General features: G+C 38.8%; 1 protein-coding gene across 1 annotated transcript in view; it reads left to right on the top strand.

Moving 5' to 3' along the window:
• The first annotated feature begins 1,466 nt into the window (after positions 1-1,466).
• EIF2S3 (eukaryotic translation initiation factor 2 subunit gamma) overlaps positions 1,467-18,671 on the top strand; it is a 19,241-nt gene continuing 2,036 nt past the window's right edge. The window contains exons 1-11 of the mRNA XM_006742622.3: positions 1,467-1,701; positions 2,253-2,316; positions 3,267-3,394; positions 3,479-3,600; positions 5,014-5,108; positions 6,543-6,701; positions 8,172-8,306; positions 10,134-10,228; positions 10,584-10,728; positions 12,358-12,527; positions 12,805-12,977. Coding sequence (XP_006742685.1) covers positions 1,633-1,701; positions 2,253-2,316; positions 3,267-3,394; positions 3,479-3,600; positions 5,014-5,108; positions 6,543-6,701; positions 8,172-8,306; positions 10,134-10,228; positions 10,584-10,728; positions 12,358-12,527; positions 12,805-12,977 — 1,355 coding nt within the window. The 5' untranslated portion in view covers positions 1,467-1,632. The remainder of the gene's footprint in view (positions 1,702-2,252; positions 2,317-3,266; positions 3,395-3,478; positions 3,601-5,013; positions 5,109-6,542; positions 6,702-8,171; positions 8,307-10,133; positions 10,229-10,583; positions 10,729-12,357; positions 12,528-12,804; positions 12,978-18,671) is intronic.

Below are 18,671 nucleotides of genomic sequence, written 5' to 3'. Positions count from 1 at the left end.
TAAAGTTAATACTTGTAAGTCAGGGCCAATATTTAACTATAATTTTTAATTAATAACATTATTTCTTGTGACATTTCTACTTTCAGTACACGTTTCTGACAATGAAGCATATTATGTTCTATTTATTATCAATGAATTTTACTTTCCATTGAGATAAAATTCACATACCATTAGATTCACTCTTTTAAACTGTACAGTTTACTGGTTTTTAGAATATTCACAAAGTTGTGCAACCATTACTAGTTCAACATTTTTTTAAATTGAAGTATAGTTGAAAAAAATTGAAGTATAGTTGACATACAATATTACATTAGTTTCAGGTGTATGACATAATGATTCGACATTTCTACATTTTTATCACCTCAATGGGTTTTCTGAATTGGTTTTCTGTGGGACCATACTATTTAGAATGTAAGATAAATTCTAAATTTATTAAGTTACAAATCTGTAAGTTAATAAATTCAAGAACTAAATGCCTCCATTCAAATACAATTGTACAGTCTCTACCATCACTTAACCAATGAATGCCTTTATTGAAATAGAACTTCCTATGTTAGGTAAACTGTTGTAACCTAGAACTTATGTGATAGAAAACATATTCCTTTTAATCTTACTTCAGTATTCTATGAACACAGGTAATCTAAATTCTTATTCACCTCTTCTTATATTTTTTGCCGGCTAGAAAAGAACACCTGTTCGTGACAGAAAATTTGTGAAGTATAGAAATGCATGGGGAGAAACAAAAATTACTCGACTTCTTGTTGATACACCGTGAAAAAAAAGTTAGGAAATTCCCCGAAGTCTTTAAATTGTAAAACACCGATTTAGTGGTAATCTTTCCATTAAAGAAGTGAGCTTTCCTGTATGGGCTTAAAAAAAAAAACAAAAAACGCCTCCGTGGGCGCTCTTACAACACCTAGCTTCCATCCTATGCTAACTCCATGCTGTGCAGTTTAGAGCCACTACGGACCGCCTCCGGGCCCTAGAAACCTGTCTCTAAAAACAAGTTAGGGACTTTGCTCTTCCCATCCCTGGGCCGCTGACCACTTCATCAAACCTCCGCGCGAGGGCGCCCTCCCCGCCGCCCGCCAGGTGACGCGCAGGGCCGTAAGAGCGGCCAGCGTGGCCATCACAGCCGAGCCGCACCCCGAGCCGATCTCGCCTTATTAAATTACGGAAATCATAAGATGGACAGCCCCACCGTCTGTCCTCACACCCCCAGAGAACATTCCCAGCTTCCGGTAAGTCTTCCGGCCATCCCCACGGGAACCGGAAATGGCTTCTCCCTCGCCTGCGCGCCTGGCGGTTGCATCATCCGCCTAGCAAGGCGGGGGGGGGGGGGGGGTCTTCTTTGGGGGTTGCCCTCAGCGTTGCCTGCACAAAAATCCGTCAGGTCTGCAACGAATGGATTCCGAAACTTTGCCTCCTGTTTTTTAGTGAGTTTTCCGGCAGGCACTGTGTAAACCCAAGCGGAGAGAAGTCCAAGCAGCGAGGACCCTGCTGCACGGGCCATCCTCCTTTCCCAGGCGTGGGCCCTAGTCGGCCGTCCCGCCTCCGCTCCCCCGCCCCATACAAGGGGACCTGCGTTCGGTTAGGCAGCAGCTGGGGCGACTTCCTTCCTCTCGGAGCAAGATGGCGGGCGGTGAGGCTGGAGTGACTCTGGGGCAGCCGCATCTTTCTCGTCAGGATCTCGCCACTTTGGTAAGATTTCGTTCTGCAAGGATGCGGAGTGAACTCAGAAGTGGATGATCGAGCCTCCTGGGAGGCGTTGAGACGAGGCAGTGCCGGGCTGTCTGTCGGGAGCATGCGTTAGGAGGGAGACTCCTGCCGCTGCCTGCATCTTGGCAAGTTCGCGAGCTGTGCATGGGGCTGTGAGGTTGTGGGACTTCAAGCCCCCGAAGGATTCGGCTGGAAAGTCATGACGTTAAATGTTACTAAGGCTTTTGCTTCTTAAGGTCTGGGAAGGGAGTGTCTACCTCGTCTTCAGTGCTAATGCTGTCAAGGTTGGGGGGGGGTGTCCTCGGGCTTTCACATCTCCCATAGTGAGTGGAGGTGTAGTCTTCTATAACGATGAAGGACTTTTAGGGCTTCCCAGTCATCAGAGTACAATATTGCTTTTGCAGGAGAAGTGCTTTAGAAGTAGAGGAGAGCTGTTACGTGGTGGCAAGCTGTGGGTAGCAAATGTAAAATCAAAGGAAAAGTTGTGATCTGTCTTACGTACAGCGATGTAAAATAAAAATGTTTCATTGCAGGATGTTACCAAGTTGACGCCACTTTCACACGAAGTTATCAGCAGACAAGCCACAATTAATATAGGTAAGATAAGAATAACTTGGTGACCTGACTTGCTTGATCTCGACAAGTAATTTTAACTTCTCCCTTTGTATGATTGCCTGAATTTTATGAGGACGCAGATGTTCAAGAAATAGACTTTGAGCCTGTGTGAGTAAAGCACCTGCCGGATTTTGTGGGAAGCATATATTGCTCAAGCCTAGCTCATGTCTAGGTGCAAAGAAAAGATACAGACATGAAAAATTTAGTAGCATAAGGCAAGATGTAGTCGTATGTAGCAGAAGAGGTGAAAATGTGGTGGTACTTGCCACACAGGGTTATTGCAGGGGCATAATTTTCACAAAAGTTTTATTTGGTATATAAGTGATTATTAAGAAGGTTTTTTTTTTTTTTCCCTCCTAATTGCCATCTAGAACTTTAGAGGAGAAGGTATGTTGACTGAGTGTCAAATTTAAACTTGATAGCCTGTACAAGTGGCACAATTAAATGTAGTTAAAAGTAAAGCTCTACCGTCAGGTTATTAAGAAGTTATAAGGTATGTGCTAACCTTGATAGCATTACCATAATTAAACCTGGGTTGTTTTCCTGGATTCTTTTTGGTGTTGTCAGGACTCATACCTGTTTATGCTGGAAAGTTCCTTAGTATTTAGGATTTTATCTTCTCCTTATTAAGTGTTTATTTTAAATGAAGGCAGTCTTTTATGTGATCAGAAACATAAGATGAATAGCTTTTCCTATACTGGAGTGTAGTTTTTGAACGACATCGTGATTACATGGAAAGTTCCATTCAGTCCTGTATCAGAATAAGGTTTTGTTAGGAAAGAATATGAAGAACGAAAAATTGAAGTCACTGTTGGTTTTATGTTGATATTTATAGTGAGTTTTAGCTTTGGGTTTTCTACTCCAGTGCTTTTTGAAATCGTGTTTGGTGTAACTGAACGTACATGAATTAATTTCTTATACTTTTCCTGTAGGTACAATTGGTCATGTAGCTCATGGAAAATCCACAGTTGTAAAAGCTATTTCTGGAGTTCACACTGTCAGGTTCAAAAATGAACTAGAAAGAAATATTACAATCAAGCTTGGATATGCTAATGCTAAGGTGAGCTTGTACTGTGGAACTAGAAATAACTTTGTTGAATGTGCAGATAACGAATTTGAATCTTTTTTTCATTGGAATTTTTAGATATATAAACTTGACGACCCAAGTTGTCCCCGGCCGGAATGTTATAGATCCTGTGGAAGTAGTACACCAGATGAGTTTCCTACAGACATTCCAGGGACCAAAGGGAATTTCAAATTAGTCAGGTGACCTCTTTCAAAAAACACTTTATAGTTCATATTCTATTGTCTTGTGATTGTGTTTTTTGAAATATTTAACTGAAATTAAATTATTAAACTAATTGCTGAATATTTTTGTTGTCTATTTTTTAATGTTCTTGTTGTCTATAATGATAGTAATTTGAAAGGTCAAGTATTTCAACCTCAATTTAGATACTTCCATTCAAGTTCTCCAAAGGAAAGGTATCATGTAAGCAGATGGAATGGAGGGAAACACAGCTCGTTGGATTTAGGGGAAGCTTTTTGTCAGGCTTTCTACATTTCTTTTAAACAATGTTGTTTCTGTTTTTTAGATAGGGGATGCACAAAGCCATTCTTAATTACCTCTCTTCAGTACGTGGGCTTGTTACCCATCTAGTTTCTGAATGTGATTCATATCCTGGTTATCAGAGGATACAGACCTCTACTCCCTAGTGATGTTAATGCGGTTGGGGATGGCCCACAAGGAAATTTTACATTGCGGCAAGGCTGGGACTGGGGAGAGGCGAGTGAGGCCCTTGCCTTGGACCCAAAATGTAAAAAAAAAAAAAAAAAAAAACCCTCAGTGATCAGGATAAACAGTATTTCAAGGCAGTGCTTTTTGAAATTGATGCAAAAAAAAAATCCTAATAGAATATCATTTGTTTAAATAAAGACAACTCAAAATTACAGATTTTTTCCCCTCTTCAGTATTACTACTTATTTCTGGTTCGGTGTGGCATTATTAGTTACCTTTGATATTTTTCTCGTTGTGAATTTTTTTGCATTAATTTTGTTTTTAAAAATCTTAAATTTAAATATTATTTATCTTGATTAGTGAGTTTTTTGGCACTCCCTTAAATTTTGCCCCTAAGGCAAATGTCTCACTCAGCCTCACCCTGGTTCTGGTCCTCATCAGAGATCAGCAAACTTCTTTTTTTATAAGTGGCCAGATCATAAATATTTACAACTTTGCAGGCCATAGGTTCTCTGGGAAGAGGCTACTCATCTCTGCTCTTGTGTTATGAAAGCAGATGTAAATAATATGTGCTTGAGTGGGTATGGGCCAGATTTGGCCTAGGGGCCTTTTGCTAATCCCTGTTTCAGATCTTGACAGTGTGAGCATATGCTCTTTAAAAATAGTGATTCTCAATAAGTAGCAGTTTGTCTAAAATAGTACTGCCATCTCTACTTCAAATTGGCAGTTCCAGCTTTTCAAGGTGCTGGAGGAATTTTTGGCAAATTATTTTTTCAGATGGCAGTGCCCATTCTGTTAACACTGTTTTAGCTTTCAAATCGATGACATTTCCAGTATGTATTTTCTACCATACTCTATACCATATTCATTTTGATTGGATTTGGGAATTTCTGTGTTGAAATATGGATTGATTTTAGTACTGATTGCTATTTCTTAATTGTTAGACATGTTTCCTTTGTTGACTGTCCTGGCCACGATATTTTGATGGCTACTATGCTAAACGGTGCAGCAGTGATGGATGCAGCTCTTCTGTTGATAGGTAAATATATCAGAATTGGTTTCGACAAATCAATGTGGAACAAATCCAAGATGGAATATTTAAAGGAGCACTAAGGCCATTAAGGGTCATATCCATTACCTAAGGGTGACACAAATGAGAGCTAACATGTCATCCAGGATGACATCCCTGCCTACCAGGTATCATAAAACACTAAGCAAGGTAGATGTGGGGCTGATTTGAGAATTCTTAGGTTAATATATATTTTTAAATTAAAGTCAGTAGTGCGTTTTTCCCACCTAGATCACATGAGATGATTTACTATTTTAGTTTTAAATTTGTAAGTGTACATGTATTTTTCATCCACTGCAACGTTGATGTATAGTGGTTTTATTTAGATGCAAATCTTATTCATAGTAAGTGCTGAAGTGTAGACCTAATTGGGGTTTTCAAAGCTAGGGTTGTGCTACCTTCCTTATGTGAGCTGTCAAGAGATTTCATTGCTATGGGACATTATTTTTATTTTTTTAAAGATTTTATTTGAGATTGAGAGACAGAGATCGAGCAAGAGCAGGGAAGAGAGGGAGAAGCAGCCTGAGCAGGGAGCCTGATGGTGGGCTTGATTCTAGGACCCTGGGATCATGACCTGAGCTGAAGGCAGACACTTAATCTATGGGACATAATTTTTTTAGAGGAATGCAAGTAGATACAGTACAGGACAGCTCAATATCACTGCTTGGGGAAGGTGACTGTTGGAGTGCCCCCCCAAAAATGCCAATTTCTTTATGACAACACTGTTGGTTAACTGTGCATTTAGTGTTCTTATCTCCCTTTGTTAGGGAGTACCCTTTGGTAGTAGTTGAAATTCACAGACTGTAGTAAGCATTTTCCCTTAATTACTCTCTACCTCTCAGGAGCTTAACTGGGCCAAAACATCTCTAAGACTGGATAGAGCCAGAGGGCTATACCTTATACCTTAGCAAAGGCTAAGGACAGACCCTGGGATGCCAAACTTGTTGATTCCAAGCTTCTTGCATAGCACCAGGGATAAAAGCCAAATGACCTGAAGGCTCCAGTGAACGCAGGCACAGAGGGTGAAACAGGGCAAAAGGTGGATGCTTGGCAGTGATATCCAGGACTTTTGCCTGCAGTAAGGCTAGGACATGCAAAAGTTTCCTTTAAGTTTGTTTTGGTAGTAAAATACACTTAAAATAATATTTACCATTATAATTATTTAAAGTGTACAATTCAGTGACATTAAGTACATTCACAGTTCTGCAAGCATCACCAATTTCTAGTTCCAGAACATTTTCGTTGCCCCAGAAGGATACCCCATGCCCGTGAAGCAGTCACTCTATGCCATACCTTCCCCCCATCTCCTGGCAACCACTAATCTGCTTTCTGGCCCTATGGATTTGCGTATTCTGGATATTTCCAGTTAATTCTCATGCATCTTTTTTATTCCTCTTCATCTAGCTGGTAATGAGTCTTGTCCTCAGCCTCAGACTTCTGAACACCTGGCTGCTATAGAAATCATGAAACTGAAGCATATTTTGATTCTACAAAATAAAATTGATTTGGTAAAAGAAAGTCAGGCTAAAGAACAGTATGAACAGATCCTTGCGTTTGTACAAGGTAAGAAACCATAATTGCTAATAAATCTATGAATCACTTTGAGAGGTATTTAATCCAGATACCGGATGTTAAATTTAAGTTTTACTATAATAGACTATCTGAAATAGATAAATTTATGCATCTTAAGACCTTATTTCTCTACCTACTACTTGTTAGTCACCGGATACAACTAGTGAAATCTGTTTGTGAATTTGATAAACTAAAGCACATACATCTTTTCATCCACATATATTTAAAATACTTTCTTATTGAAGTATAGTTGACATACTGTTACGTTAGTTTCAAGTGTACAACTCAGTGATTCGACAGTTCTGATAATTCTATACATTATGCAGTGTTACTGACAGTAAATGTAGTTACTGTCTGTTACCACACAAAGTTGTTAAAATATTAATGTATGTGTTCATTATGCTGTACATTTCATCCCGGTGACTTATTTTATAATTGGAAGTTTAAACTGAAGTATATTTTTGCTGGCTGAAAGTTAGAACTGAAGTTGTATTCTGGAAACTGTGAGTCGGTTTAGAAAAAAAAGTCCTCTTTAATGAACAAAAGATTTTTTTGTTTTAAATTTAAGTCTTACACTACTCTTACCTAATACTTTGATCATTGGAAGTGACAATGATATATTTAATCTTTATAGTGTTCATTTCTCTGTTGCATAGGGTTTTTCATTTCAGGGAAGATATGATGCATGTTATTGTTGCAATTCTCTCTCAGCATTGTTGGAAGGGTTGACTCCCATGAACCTAGTTCTGTCGTGATGAAAAAGAATAAGTCATTTTGATTAAAATCTAATTATGTTTGGTCCATTTCTTTGACCAACCTGTTTGACATATAATTAATAAGGAGCAAATATTTTATGAGCTAGTAGTCTTTGATTAGCAAAGAGTCTGTAATTTTATCTTGACATTTTTTGGGAGGTTAATTACACATTATTAGAAATCTTTAAACTAGTAAAGTGCTTTTTCCCAGGAGTGTATTTTATTCCTTTAGACAGTATTATCATTTTAGTATAGTAAATACATGTGTAAATATATTTTAACAGTTTTTTTCCATAAAGGGACTAGTGTTCATTTTCAGGAGTAAAACAAACAGAATACTGCCACCTTTCTAAACAGAATTATCATTTTGCATTTGTTTGTTGCTGGCATTTATGTGAGGATGTTTAGGCATCTATTTTAGTTTTTTTTTTTTTTTAAGATTTATTTATTTAGAGAAGGGGGGCAGAAGAAGAGGGAGAGGGAGAATCTTAAGCAGACTCCCTGCTGAGCACAGATCCTGCCATGGGGCTCAATCCTATGACTCCAAGATCATGACCTGAGCTGAACCAAGATCAGGAGGCTCAACTGACTGAGCCACCAAGGCGCCCCTAGGCATCTATTTTAGTAATCTTAACCTTTTCCTGTAACATAGAAAGATCAAGTTCTGTAAAACTAAAGAATCTTAATCTTTCTGAATTTTATATAGGTACAGTAGCAGAAGGAGCTCCTATTATTCCAATTTCTGCTCAGCTGAAATACAATATTGAAGTTGTTTGTGAGTACATAGTGAAGAAAATTCCAGTACCCCCAAGAGACTTTACTTCAGAACCCCGACTTATTGGTAAGTGATAGTATTTGTCTTTAACTCTTAATTTGATCTTTTTGACATTGGTGAGTTCTCTTTTTTTTTTTTTTTTAAGATTTTATTTGTCAGAGAGAGAGAGAGCACAAGCGGGGGGGGAACAGCAGGCAGAGGGAGAAGCAGGCTCCCCGCTGAGCAAGGAGCCCAATGTGGGACTCGATCCTAGGACCCTGGGATCATGACCTGAGCCGAAGGCAGACACTTAACCGACTGAGCCACCCAGGCATCCCGTGATTCCTCTTGAAGGGTGTTTATTAATACTTCTCTTTTTGCAGAGATAATAACAATCTCCATAAAAATTTTTTTTGATTCTGGGATTGTATTGGCAGTGCTAGATTGCATTACTGGTAGAGGGACAGAGTCCCCACACAGAAGGAACTTTTAACCTTTTTGTGGTCTGTATATGGCATGTCATGTGATCAAGATGGAGTTGTACAGTATTCTCCATGGAATTAAAATGTTTTAGTCAGGAACAGGATATTAGAACTTTCGTACAAATGTTTTCATTGTAACATTAATGAAGATTTTCATGTCCTTTTCACTTTTATTTAAGTTCATAGGACCAATATTGGTACTGTGCTAAGCTTGTGGTTCCTAGACAGAGATGTAGGAGTCTTTTTTTTTTTTTTTTTTTTTTAAAGATTTTATTTATTTATTTGAGAGACTGAATGAGAGAGAGAAAGAGCACATGGGGGGGGAGGGTCAGAGGGAGAAGCAGACTCCCCACGGAGCAGGGAGCCCGATGCGGGACTCGATCCCAGGACTCCGGGATCATGACCTGAGCCAAAGGCAGTCGCTTAACCAAATGAGCCACCCAGGCGCCCTGTAGGAGTCTTTTTAAAACAGACATTTGAGCCTCTCTGGGCCTGCACCTGGTGCCCCCCTTTATATTGTGGGAAGTGTTCTCTTGGGTGATTGTGATGCGTATCCTTGTTAAGGGTCACTGCTCTCAGGACCTAAGTTCAGTTCATGCATTTCTAAAGTTGTTTTGTAGTTTTTAAAACTAAATTTTAATTTAAGAAGTTATACAGAGGTAGATAAAGAAAGAAAAGTCCATAGTCTCCCTGCCTTTCGCTTCTAGACCCTTAGCCCAGAAGTAACCAAAGTTAATGGTGTGTTATTCTCACACCTTCCTCTTTATTCACCTCATTATGTATAAACATGTATGTGTTTCCTGTTTTAGTTTTACTTTATGGAAATGGGATCATAGTCTGTGTTATTTTTGTCTAGTTTTGTGTGTGTTTTAAATAGTATATGTGGGTTATCCTTTTAAGTCATTACATTATCGGTCAAACATTCTTTTTTAGGGGTACCTGGGTGGCGAAGTTGGTTAGGTGTCCAAACTCTTGGTTTCAGCTCAGGTTGTGATCTCAGGGTCATGGGATCGAGGCCCATGTTGGGTTCCACGCTCAGTGCAGAGTCTGCTTAAGTTTCTCTCTCCCTCTCCCTCTGCTCATCCCCCCAGCATGCATGTATGTTCTCTCCTAAATAAATAAATAAATAAATAAATAAATCTTTAAAAAAAACAAAACTCAAAACATTCTTTAATACCTGCTGATATTCCATAGTATGGATGTACCATAATATGCCCCCTATCAGTTAACTTTTAATTTATTTCCACTATTTTCATCATAAGTAAGCCTGCAATAATCGTAGGAGTACTGATAGTGGATTCTGTTACAAAGTCGCCCCTGTGTGTATAAATACTATGTGGTTACTATCTTAGAAAAGTTATCTTAGTAAAGAATATTTCCTTTAAAGTTAAAATGAGCAGAATTAGCTTTAATTTGTTTTGTTTTCTTTTAGTTATTAGGTCCTTTGATGTCAACAAACCTGGCTGTGAAGTTGATGACCTTAAGGGTGGTGTAGCTGGTGGTAGTATTCTAAAAGGAGTATTAAAGGTGAACTGGATTTTTATTGTTGTGTTTTTATTTTATTTTTCCATTGTCTTAATCATAAGGTGAATAGTACGGACACTCCAAATTGAAAGTAAAATTTTTTTTCTTTTTGAGTATGGAGCACGTTTTATATGGAGATAAGCTTGTGTGGTAGGTAGTTAGCAACAGTTGGATGGATGTTTCTGGTTTTGAAGCTCACTTCCACTTTTTTTTTTTTTTTTTTTTTTAGTAATAGTCCTCGACACAGAGAAATAATTGCCTTTTCAGTTTTGGTGTCTTCCTATTAGGACTTTTGATATGTAAGTGATAATGGTGTCATCCCACAGTAATTCTAATTACTAACTTAATATGTTTACAGGTGGGCCAGGAGATAGAAGTCAGACCTGGTATTGTTTCCAAAGATAGTGAAGGAAAACTCATGTGTAAACCAATCTTTTCCAAAATCGTGTCGCTTTTTGCAGAACATAATGATCTTCAGTATGCTGCTCCAGGAGGTCTTATCGGTAAGGATTTTTCTCTCATCCCTACATTTTTATTATTTTTATTTATTTATTTACTTTTAAAGATTTTATTTATTCATTTGACAGAGAGAGACATGGCAAGAGAGGGAACACAAGCAGGGGGAGTGGGAGAGGGAGAAGCAGGCTTCCTGCAGAGCAGGGAGCCCGATGTGGGGCTCGATCCCAGGACCCTGGGATCATGACCTGAGCCGAAGGCAGACGCTTAATGACTGAGCCACCTAGGCGCCCCTCATCCCTACATTTTTAATTTGTGGTATTTTTCATAGGAAAAGGATTACCCAAAAAGATAATATTGTAGATTTTTAATTGGGTATTTGTTTATTTTTAATTTTTTATTTATTTTTTTGCCAGAGAGAGACAGTGAGAGAGGGAACACAAGCAGGGGGAGTGGGAGAGGGAGAAGCAGGCTTCCCACTGAGCAGGGAGCCTGATGCGGGGCTCGATCCCAGGACCCTGGGATCATGACCTGAGCCGAAGGCAGACGCTTAACGACTGAGCCACCCAGGCGCCCCCTAATTGGGTATTTTAAATAATTGATTGGAGTGGGAAACATTCGTGTGGTTAAGCTGTTGGTTTTAGTTCATAAAATAGTTTCATGTGTTTGTAAGAGTTATTTCTAAGGATAAAGAAGAATACATTTTGGTTTAGTATATGAAGTAACTCCTTTTAGCAGTAATAAAATAAGTTTTATGATCCAGCATTTAAAATGATCAAGTATACTTTTTTGTCTACACAATTTTGGTGGTAGAGAGTGGTTGTTTTTTTGTGTGTTTTGCAAATGGAAAGTTACCCACAAATGTCAGTTGAATCCTGTCAGATCATGTTTACTCTGAGGTGGGAATAAAAAAATAACTTCGATTGTGTAGCAATTACTGAGATGATTTTATGGATTTTTCTAGTTCCTTACAACTTAGTTTCTTACCAGATACCCAGAAAAAGACAAGATTCAAAGAGAATTAGATATGTTGTTCCTTTGGATTAAAGAAGAAATTGTTGGATAAAGAAGTTTGTCTTTTGGTTCTCTGGTTTTTGGGTATATAATTCAGTTTTCTATCCTGTAATTAAGAGTTTACTGTATATAATTTAATGATAATGCTCATGTAGCAACCACCCAGCTTGAACAGTTATCAGTACTTTACCAGTCTTGCTTCATCTTTATGTCTCCTTCTCTCTCCTCATACGCGGCTAAAATATTTTAAGGTGGGTCCCAGGAATCATATGTGAAGTCCTGATGTTATTTTTTTATCAGCCTTCCAGGGGAGAAATGGCAGGCAAATATTCTAAAAATTACTCATTATGAATTTTTATCTTTTCAACCTTTATTAAGTATATTCAGACTCATTTTTGAGTTAGACTGTCATTTCTGTCCTTTGTTTAGAATTTAAATCAAGAGACTGTTCTCAAATGCCCAACTAATCCATGGGTTTTTGTTTCTATTTCTTCAGATAAGACAGGTATTTTGTCATGCCTGTGTAGCTATTACATGAGTATGAGAATATAAATGTGTATTAAAATGTATAGGTATATGTTGTACTTGTTTGACTAAGTTTTGGGTAAACCGCTTTATAGAAAATAAAAAGTTGGGCTTTATATGTCTTGTTTTTATATCAGGAGTGGGAACAAAAATTGACCCCACTTTGTGCCGGGCTGACAGAATGGTGGGACAGGTACTTGGTGCAGTTGGAGCTTTACCGGAGATCTTCACAGAATTGGAAATCTCCTATTTCCTACTTAGACGGCTGCTAGGTGTACGCACTGAAGGAGACAAGAAAGCAGCAAAGGTAAGTGCTCTCTGTAATTCCTGTTTCAGAAAAGTGGCAGTGATGTTAGGACCAGTTTTGAGGTTCATTCTTTTATGGTTAATGTGGGATTAAGATAAAGAAAAGGTGAGTAAATTTGGCTTTCTACTTTCAGGAAGTTGAAAAGTCTCATACTAGGTTAGCAGAGATGGAAAATTGCTGGTATCTATTGTTGGCAAGGATGTAGGAAAATAAGCAGTCATTTTTGGAAAGCATTTTCTTGATTTGGGGTTTATCTTTCCTCGATTTATTTTCCTAGGTGCAAAAGCTCTCTAAGAATGAAGTGCTCATGGTGAACATAGGATCCCTGTCAACAGGAGGAAGAGTTAGCGCAGTCAAGGCCGATTTGGGCAAAATCGTTTTGACTAATCCTGTGTGCACAGAAGTAGGAGAAAAAATTGCCCTTAGCCGAAGAGTTGAGAAACACTGGCGGTAAGTTTACAAGCCTTTGTCACTATCTAATAAAAAAGACACAGTCAGTTCCCTTAAGTTCTTGGTGGTGTGCATGCACACTTTACCTTAAACACAGCAGTTCTTTAGGTCACCTGTTTATTTGGATGACTTTGAATCTGTATTTCTAGCCCTGATTTGTGATATACACAACCTATGAAAAAACCAATGAATTTAGGTTCAGTATTTCTCTTTGGATTTTTAAAACTTTATATTTGGAAATAATTTCAAACTTAACAAGAAAATTGCAAGAATTGCACACAACTCCTGTTCCCTTTTCCCAGATACACTATTTTTGTGTGTGTGTGTGTATTCTTCTCTATGTATAAACTTTTTTCTCAACTGTTTGAGGAGTGGGTTGTGTATATCATACCTCTTGATCTCTTAACACATTGGTGTATATTTCCTAAAAACAAAGACATTATCTTAATTAACCACTACAAGAAGTTAACATCAATAAATTACTGAAACCTACAGTTGATAATCCAGTTATACAGCTTGTCCCAATAATGTTCTCTAGTCCCTCTGGTCTAGGCTCACTCATTGCATTTAGTTGTCATATGTCTCTTTGATCTCTAATTGGGTACTTCATCAATTTTTTTTTGTCTTACTTGACATTGACTATTTTGAAGAATACATTTTTACTCTTCCTCAATTTGAGTTTATCTGATACTTCCTAAGATTAGATTCAGGTTATGTATTCTTGGCTGGAATACTTATATAGGTAGTGATGTCTCCTCAGGAAATCACAGCCAGAGGCACATGAGATCTGATTGCTCCTCCTTGTGAAGATTAATTTTGATTATGCAGTTGAAGTGTTGTCCAGTTTTTCTACTGTGTACTCTTTATACCTGTGCCCCTACTAAGCATTTTGTGGGAAGACTCATTGAGACTAGGTGAATAGCTTACTCCTCATCAAATCTCACCCCCCTGGATTTAGCATCCACTGATAATTCTTTTTTTTTTTTTTTAAAGATTTTATTTATTTATTTGAGAGAGAGAATGAGAGACAGAGAGCACGAGAGGGAAGAGGGCAGAGGGAGAAGCAGACCCCCTGCCGAGCAGGGAGCCCGATGCGGGACTCGATCCTGGGACTCCAGGATCATGACCTGAGCCGAAGGCAGTCGCTTAACCAACTGAGCCACCCAGGCGCCCTCCACTGATAATTCTTGTCTGAATTGAACTTGATTATATGATTACAAAATGACACCCCTCCCCCAACCCACCACTTCTCATTTATTGTTTTTTCTTCCCTATTGTTTACTTAACTGGTTATAATATAGACTCATGGAATTCTATTTTATTTCAATAGGTTATGATTCATTACTGTCCTTATTTATTTTAATGCCCAAATTGTTCAGGATTTGTCTAGTAGAGATCCTTCAAGCTGGCTTCTGTGTCCTTTTGACATGTCCCCATCATTTTTTTTAATTTACTTTTTTTTTTTTAAGATTTTATTTATTTATTTGACAGAGAGATTGCGAGAGCAGGAACACAAGCAGGGGGAGTGGGAGAGGGAGAAGCAGGCTTCCCACCGAGCAGGGAGACCGATGTGGGGCTTGATCCCAGGACCCTGGGATCATGACCTGAGCTGAAGGCAGACGCTTAACACCTGAGCCACCCAGGCGCCCCTCATTTTTTTTTTTAACAGTTCCTTAGTTTCTGGCACAAGATATTCCAAACTCATCTTATACCTCCCCTGCTCCAGTTTTAAAATTGGCCATTTCTCCAAGGAAGCCTGGTTTCTTTTAGTGGGGAATGATATTTAGAAATGAAGATCTGGGTGCTAGATGTGCTCATTGTTCCTAGGGTGCTATTCCTTTTTTTTATTTATTTTTTTATTAAAGATTTTATTTATTTATTTGACAGAGAAAGACACAGCAAGAGAGGGAACACAAACAGGGAGTGGGAGAGGGAGAAGCAGACTCCCTGCCAAGCAGGGAGCCCGATGCGGGACTCGATCCAGGGACTCCAGGATCATGACCTGAGCCGAAGGCAGTCGCTTACCAACTGAGCCACCCAGGCGCCCAGTGCTATTCCTTCTATGTCCTTTGAGTGGATAAGCAAGGAGACACATCTTTGACTTCTGACTGTTTGCTCTTAGTTACCTAGTTAGTTACTGAATCTACCCTTTCCTTTATATTCTATGTGGCCTCATTATGCCCCTTACTGCCATCATTTCATACTTAAAAGTTACTGCAAAAGATGGGGTGCCTGGGTGGCTCAGTCAGTTGAACGGCTGCCTTTGGCTCAGGTCATGATCCCAGGGTCCTGGGATCAGGTCCCACATCGGGCTTCCTGCTCAACGGGGAGCCTGCTTCTCCCCCTGCTCGTGCGTGCTCTCTCTCTCTCTCTCTCTGACAAAAGTTACTGCAAAAGATTCCTAATTTGCCTCTTCCTTTGTTAGTTAAGAGCTCAAAATTAATCTTGCTAAAACATTTTTATTATGCTGTGTTCATTAATTTCCAGTAGTTTGCACTACTTTATGATATTCTGGACCTTTCTAAATTACACTGTTCTGGGTCCTCATTGTTGTCATAATTATTCAGATCACCTTTGGCGCTCTGTTTTTTGCTGACTACTTCCCATATTAAGGTTTCCCTGATACTGTGCCCCATGAAGGTCTCTCATCACTTACTGTTCAGAAGATTGATCTGAATTATTACTTTATAATTTAGAGAGAGTTAAACTTCTAGTTGAATTTTAAGTAAATAATCCTGCTTTGTGGTGATTTATGTCATTTGATTTTACTCTTTGGTGTGATTATACCATTTGCTGTTATAGACACACTGATTCCCAGGGTATTTTAAAATAGGCTTAAATAATAAACTTTCAGAAACTCTCAACAGGGAATGTATTATTCTCACTTAGTTAGAATGGTACATTTCCTAGATCAGAACAGATTTTAAAATAAAAGGATTTTTTTGTGTGTCTGCCCACTAATACTATAAGAGGATTCTATCCACATGAAACTAGATTTTGCTTAAAAATTAGCAAGACTCCACCAGAAAACTGTTACTACTACTAATAAGTGGATTCAAGAAAGTTGTGGGATACAAAATTAATATATAAAAATCTGTTGTAGTTCTATATATTAACAACAGAGTAGCAGAAAGAGAAATTAAGAAAACGATTCTATTTATGGTTGCTCCAAAAAGAAAAAAAGAATTAAAAAAAAAAAAATACCTAGGAATAAATCTAAGGAGGTGAAAGACCTATACTCTGAAAACTAAGACTTTGGTGAAAGAAATTGAAGACAACACAAACAAATGGAAAGATATACTATGCTTATGGATTAGAAGAATTAATATTGTTGAAATGGTGTTACTGTCCAAAGCAATCTACAGATTCAGTGCAATTCCTATCAAAATTCCATAGCATTTTTCATAGAATTAGAATAAATAATCCTAAAATTTGTGTAGAACCACAAAACATCCCAAATAGCCAAAACAATCTTGAGAAAAAAGTACAAAGCTGGAGATATCACAGTCCCAGATTTCAAGCTATCTTACAAACCTGTATTAATCAAAACAGTATGGTACTGACACAAAAAAACAGACAAATAGATCCATGGAACAGAATAGCCAAGAAGAAAACCCATGCTTGTGTGGTCAGTTAATCTATGACAGAGGAGGCAAGAATATACAGTGGGGAAAAGAGTCTTTTCAAAAACTGGTGCTCGGAAAACTGGACAGCTACACACAAAAGAGTGAAACTGGACCACCTTTTTTTTTTTAAGATTTTATTTTTTTATTTGAAACACAGAGCATGTGCACAAGCATGGGGGGTGGGGGGGCAGTGGGAGAAGGAAAAGCAGACTCCCCGCTGAGCAGGGAGTCCGACTTGGGGCTTTATCCCAGGACCCTGAGTTCATGACCTGAGCTGAAGGCGGACACTTAACTGACTGAGCCGCGTAGGCGCCCCAAAACTGGACCACTTTTTACACCATACCCCAAAATAAATTCAGGACCTAAATGTGAGACCCAAAACCGTACAGTTCTTTTTTTTTTTTTTTTAAGATTTTATTTATTTGACAGAGAGACACAGCGAGAGAGGGAACACAAGCAGGGGGAGTGGGAGAGGGAGAAGCAGGTTTCCCACGGAGCAGGGAGCCCGATACGGGGCTCGATCCCAGGACCCTGGGATCATGACCTGAGCCGAAGATAGACGCTTAACGACTGAGCCACCCAGGCGCCCCCCAAAACCATAAAATTCTTGAAAGAAAACAGGCAGTAATCTTTGACATCAGCTTTAGCAGCATATTTATGGATATGTCTCCTCAAGCAAGGGAAACAAAAGCAAAAATAAACTATTGGGACTACACCAAAATATGAAGTTTTTGCACAGCAAAGAAACCATCAACAAAATGAAAAGACATTCTACTGAATGGGAAAAGGTACTTGTAAATGATGTATCCGGTAAGGGTTTAATATCCAAAATATATAAAGAACTTCCACAACTCCCTGCCAAATAAGCCAAACAATTCAGTTTTTAAAAGGGCAGTGCACCTTAATAGACATTTTTCCAAAGACATACAGGTGACCAACAAACACATGAAAAAATGCTTAGTATCATTAATAGTCGGGGAAATACAAATCAAAACCACAATGAGATATACACCACTCCTGAATGGCTAGTGTCAAAAGGACAAGAAAAAGGGGCACCTGGGTGACTCGGTTGGATGTCCGACTCTTGATTTCAGCTCCGGTCATGATCTCAGGGTCGTGAGATTGAGCCTCATGTTGGGCTCCACTCTAGCGGGGGGTCTGCTTGAGATTCTCTTTTTCTCAAATAAATAAATAAATCTTTAAAAAAAAAAACCCAAAAATCAAGAAATAACAAGTGTTGGTGAGGATGTGAAGGAAAGGGAACCCTCATACACTGTTCGTGGGAATATAAATTGGTGAGACTACTATGGAAAACATTATGGAAGTTCCTCAAAAACTTAAAATGAAAATACCATATGATTGGGACGCCTGGGTGGCTCAGTCGGTTAAGCGTCTGCCTGCGGCTCAGGTCATGATCCCAGGGTCCTGGGATCGAGTCCCGCATCGGGCTCCCTGCTCCGCGGGGAGCCTGCTTCTCCCTCTGCCTCTGTCTCTCTGTCTCTCATGAATAAATAAAAAAAAAAAAACATATGATTTGGTAATTCTACTACTGGGTATTTACCCAAAGAAAACAACACTAATTTGAAAAGATACATGCGTATATGTATCTATGTTTATCGCAGTGTTATAATAGCCAAGTGTCCATCCGTAGATGAGTGGATGAAGTAGATATGGTATATATACACAATGAAATATTACTCAGCCATAAAAAAATAAAGTCTTGCCGTTTGTGACAACATGGATGGATCTAGAGGTTATTATGCTAAGTGAAGTAAGTTGGAGAAAGACAAATACTATATGATTTCAGTCATCGGTGGAATCTAAAAAACAGGCTTGTAAATATAGAGGACAAGGGACGCCTGGGTGGCTCAGTCAGTTAAGCGGCTGCCTTCGGCCCGGGTTGTGATCCCAGGGTCCTGGGATCGAGTCCCGCATCGGGCTCCTTGCTCAGCGGGGAGCCTGCTTCTCCCTCTCTCCCTCTGGTTGTGCTCTCTCTGTCAAATAAATAAAATCTTTTAAAAATATATGTAGAGAATATATGTTAAGAAAAAAAAAAAAGAAGAAGAAG

Source organism: Leptonychotes weddellii, chromosome X (assembly GCF_054177405.1).
Source record: "Leptonychotes weddellii isolate Sample4059 chromosome X, ASM5417740v2, whole genome shotgun sequence".
Taxonomy (NCBI): domain Eukaryota; kingdom Metazoa; phylum Chordata; class Mammalia; order Carnivora; family Phocidae; genus Leptonychotes; species Leptonychotes weddellii.
This window is presented reverse-complemented; position numbering and strand designations above follow the sequence as displayed.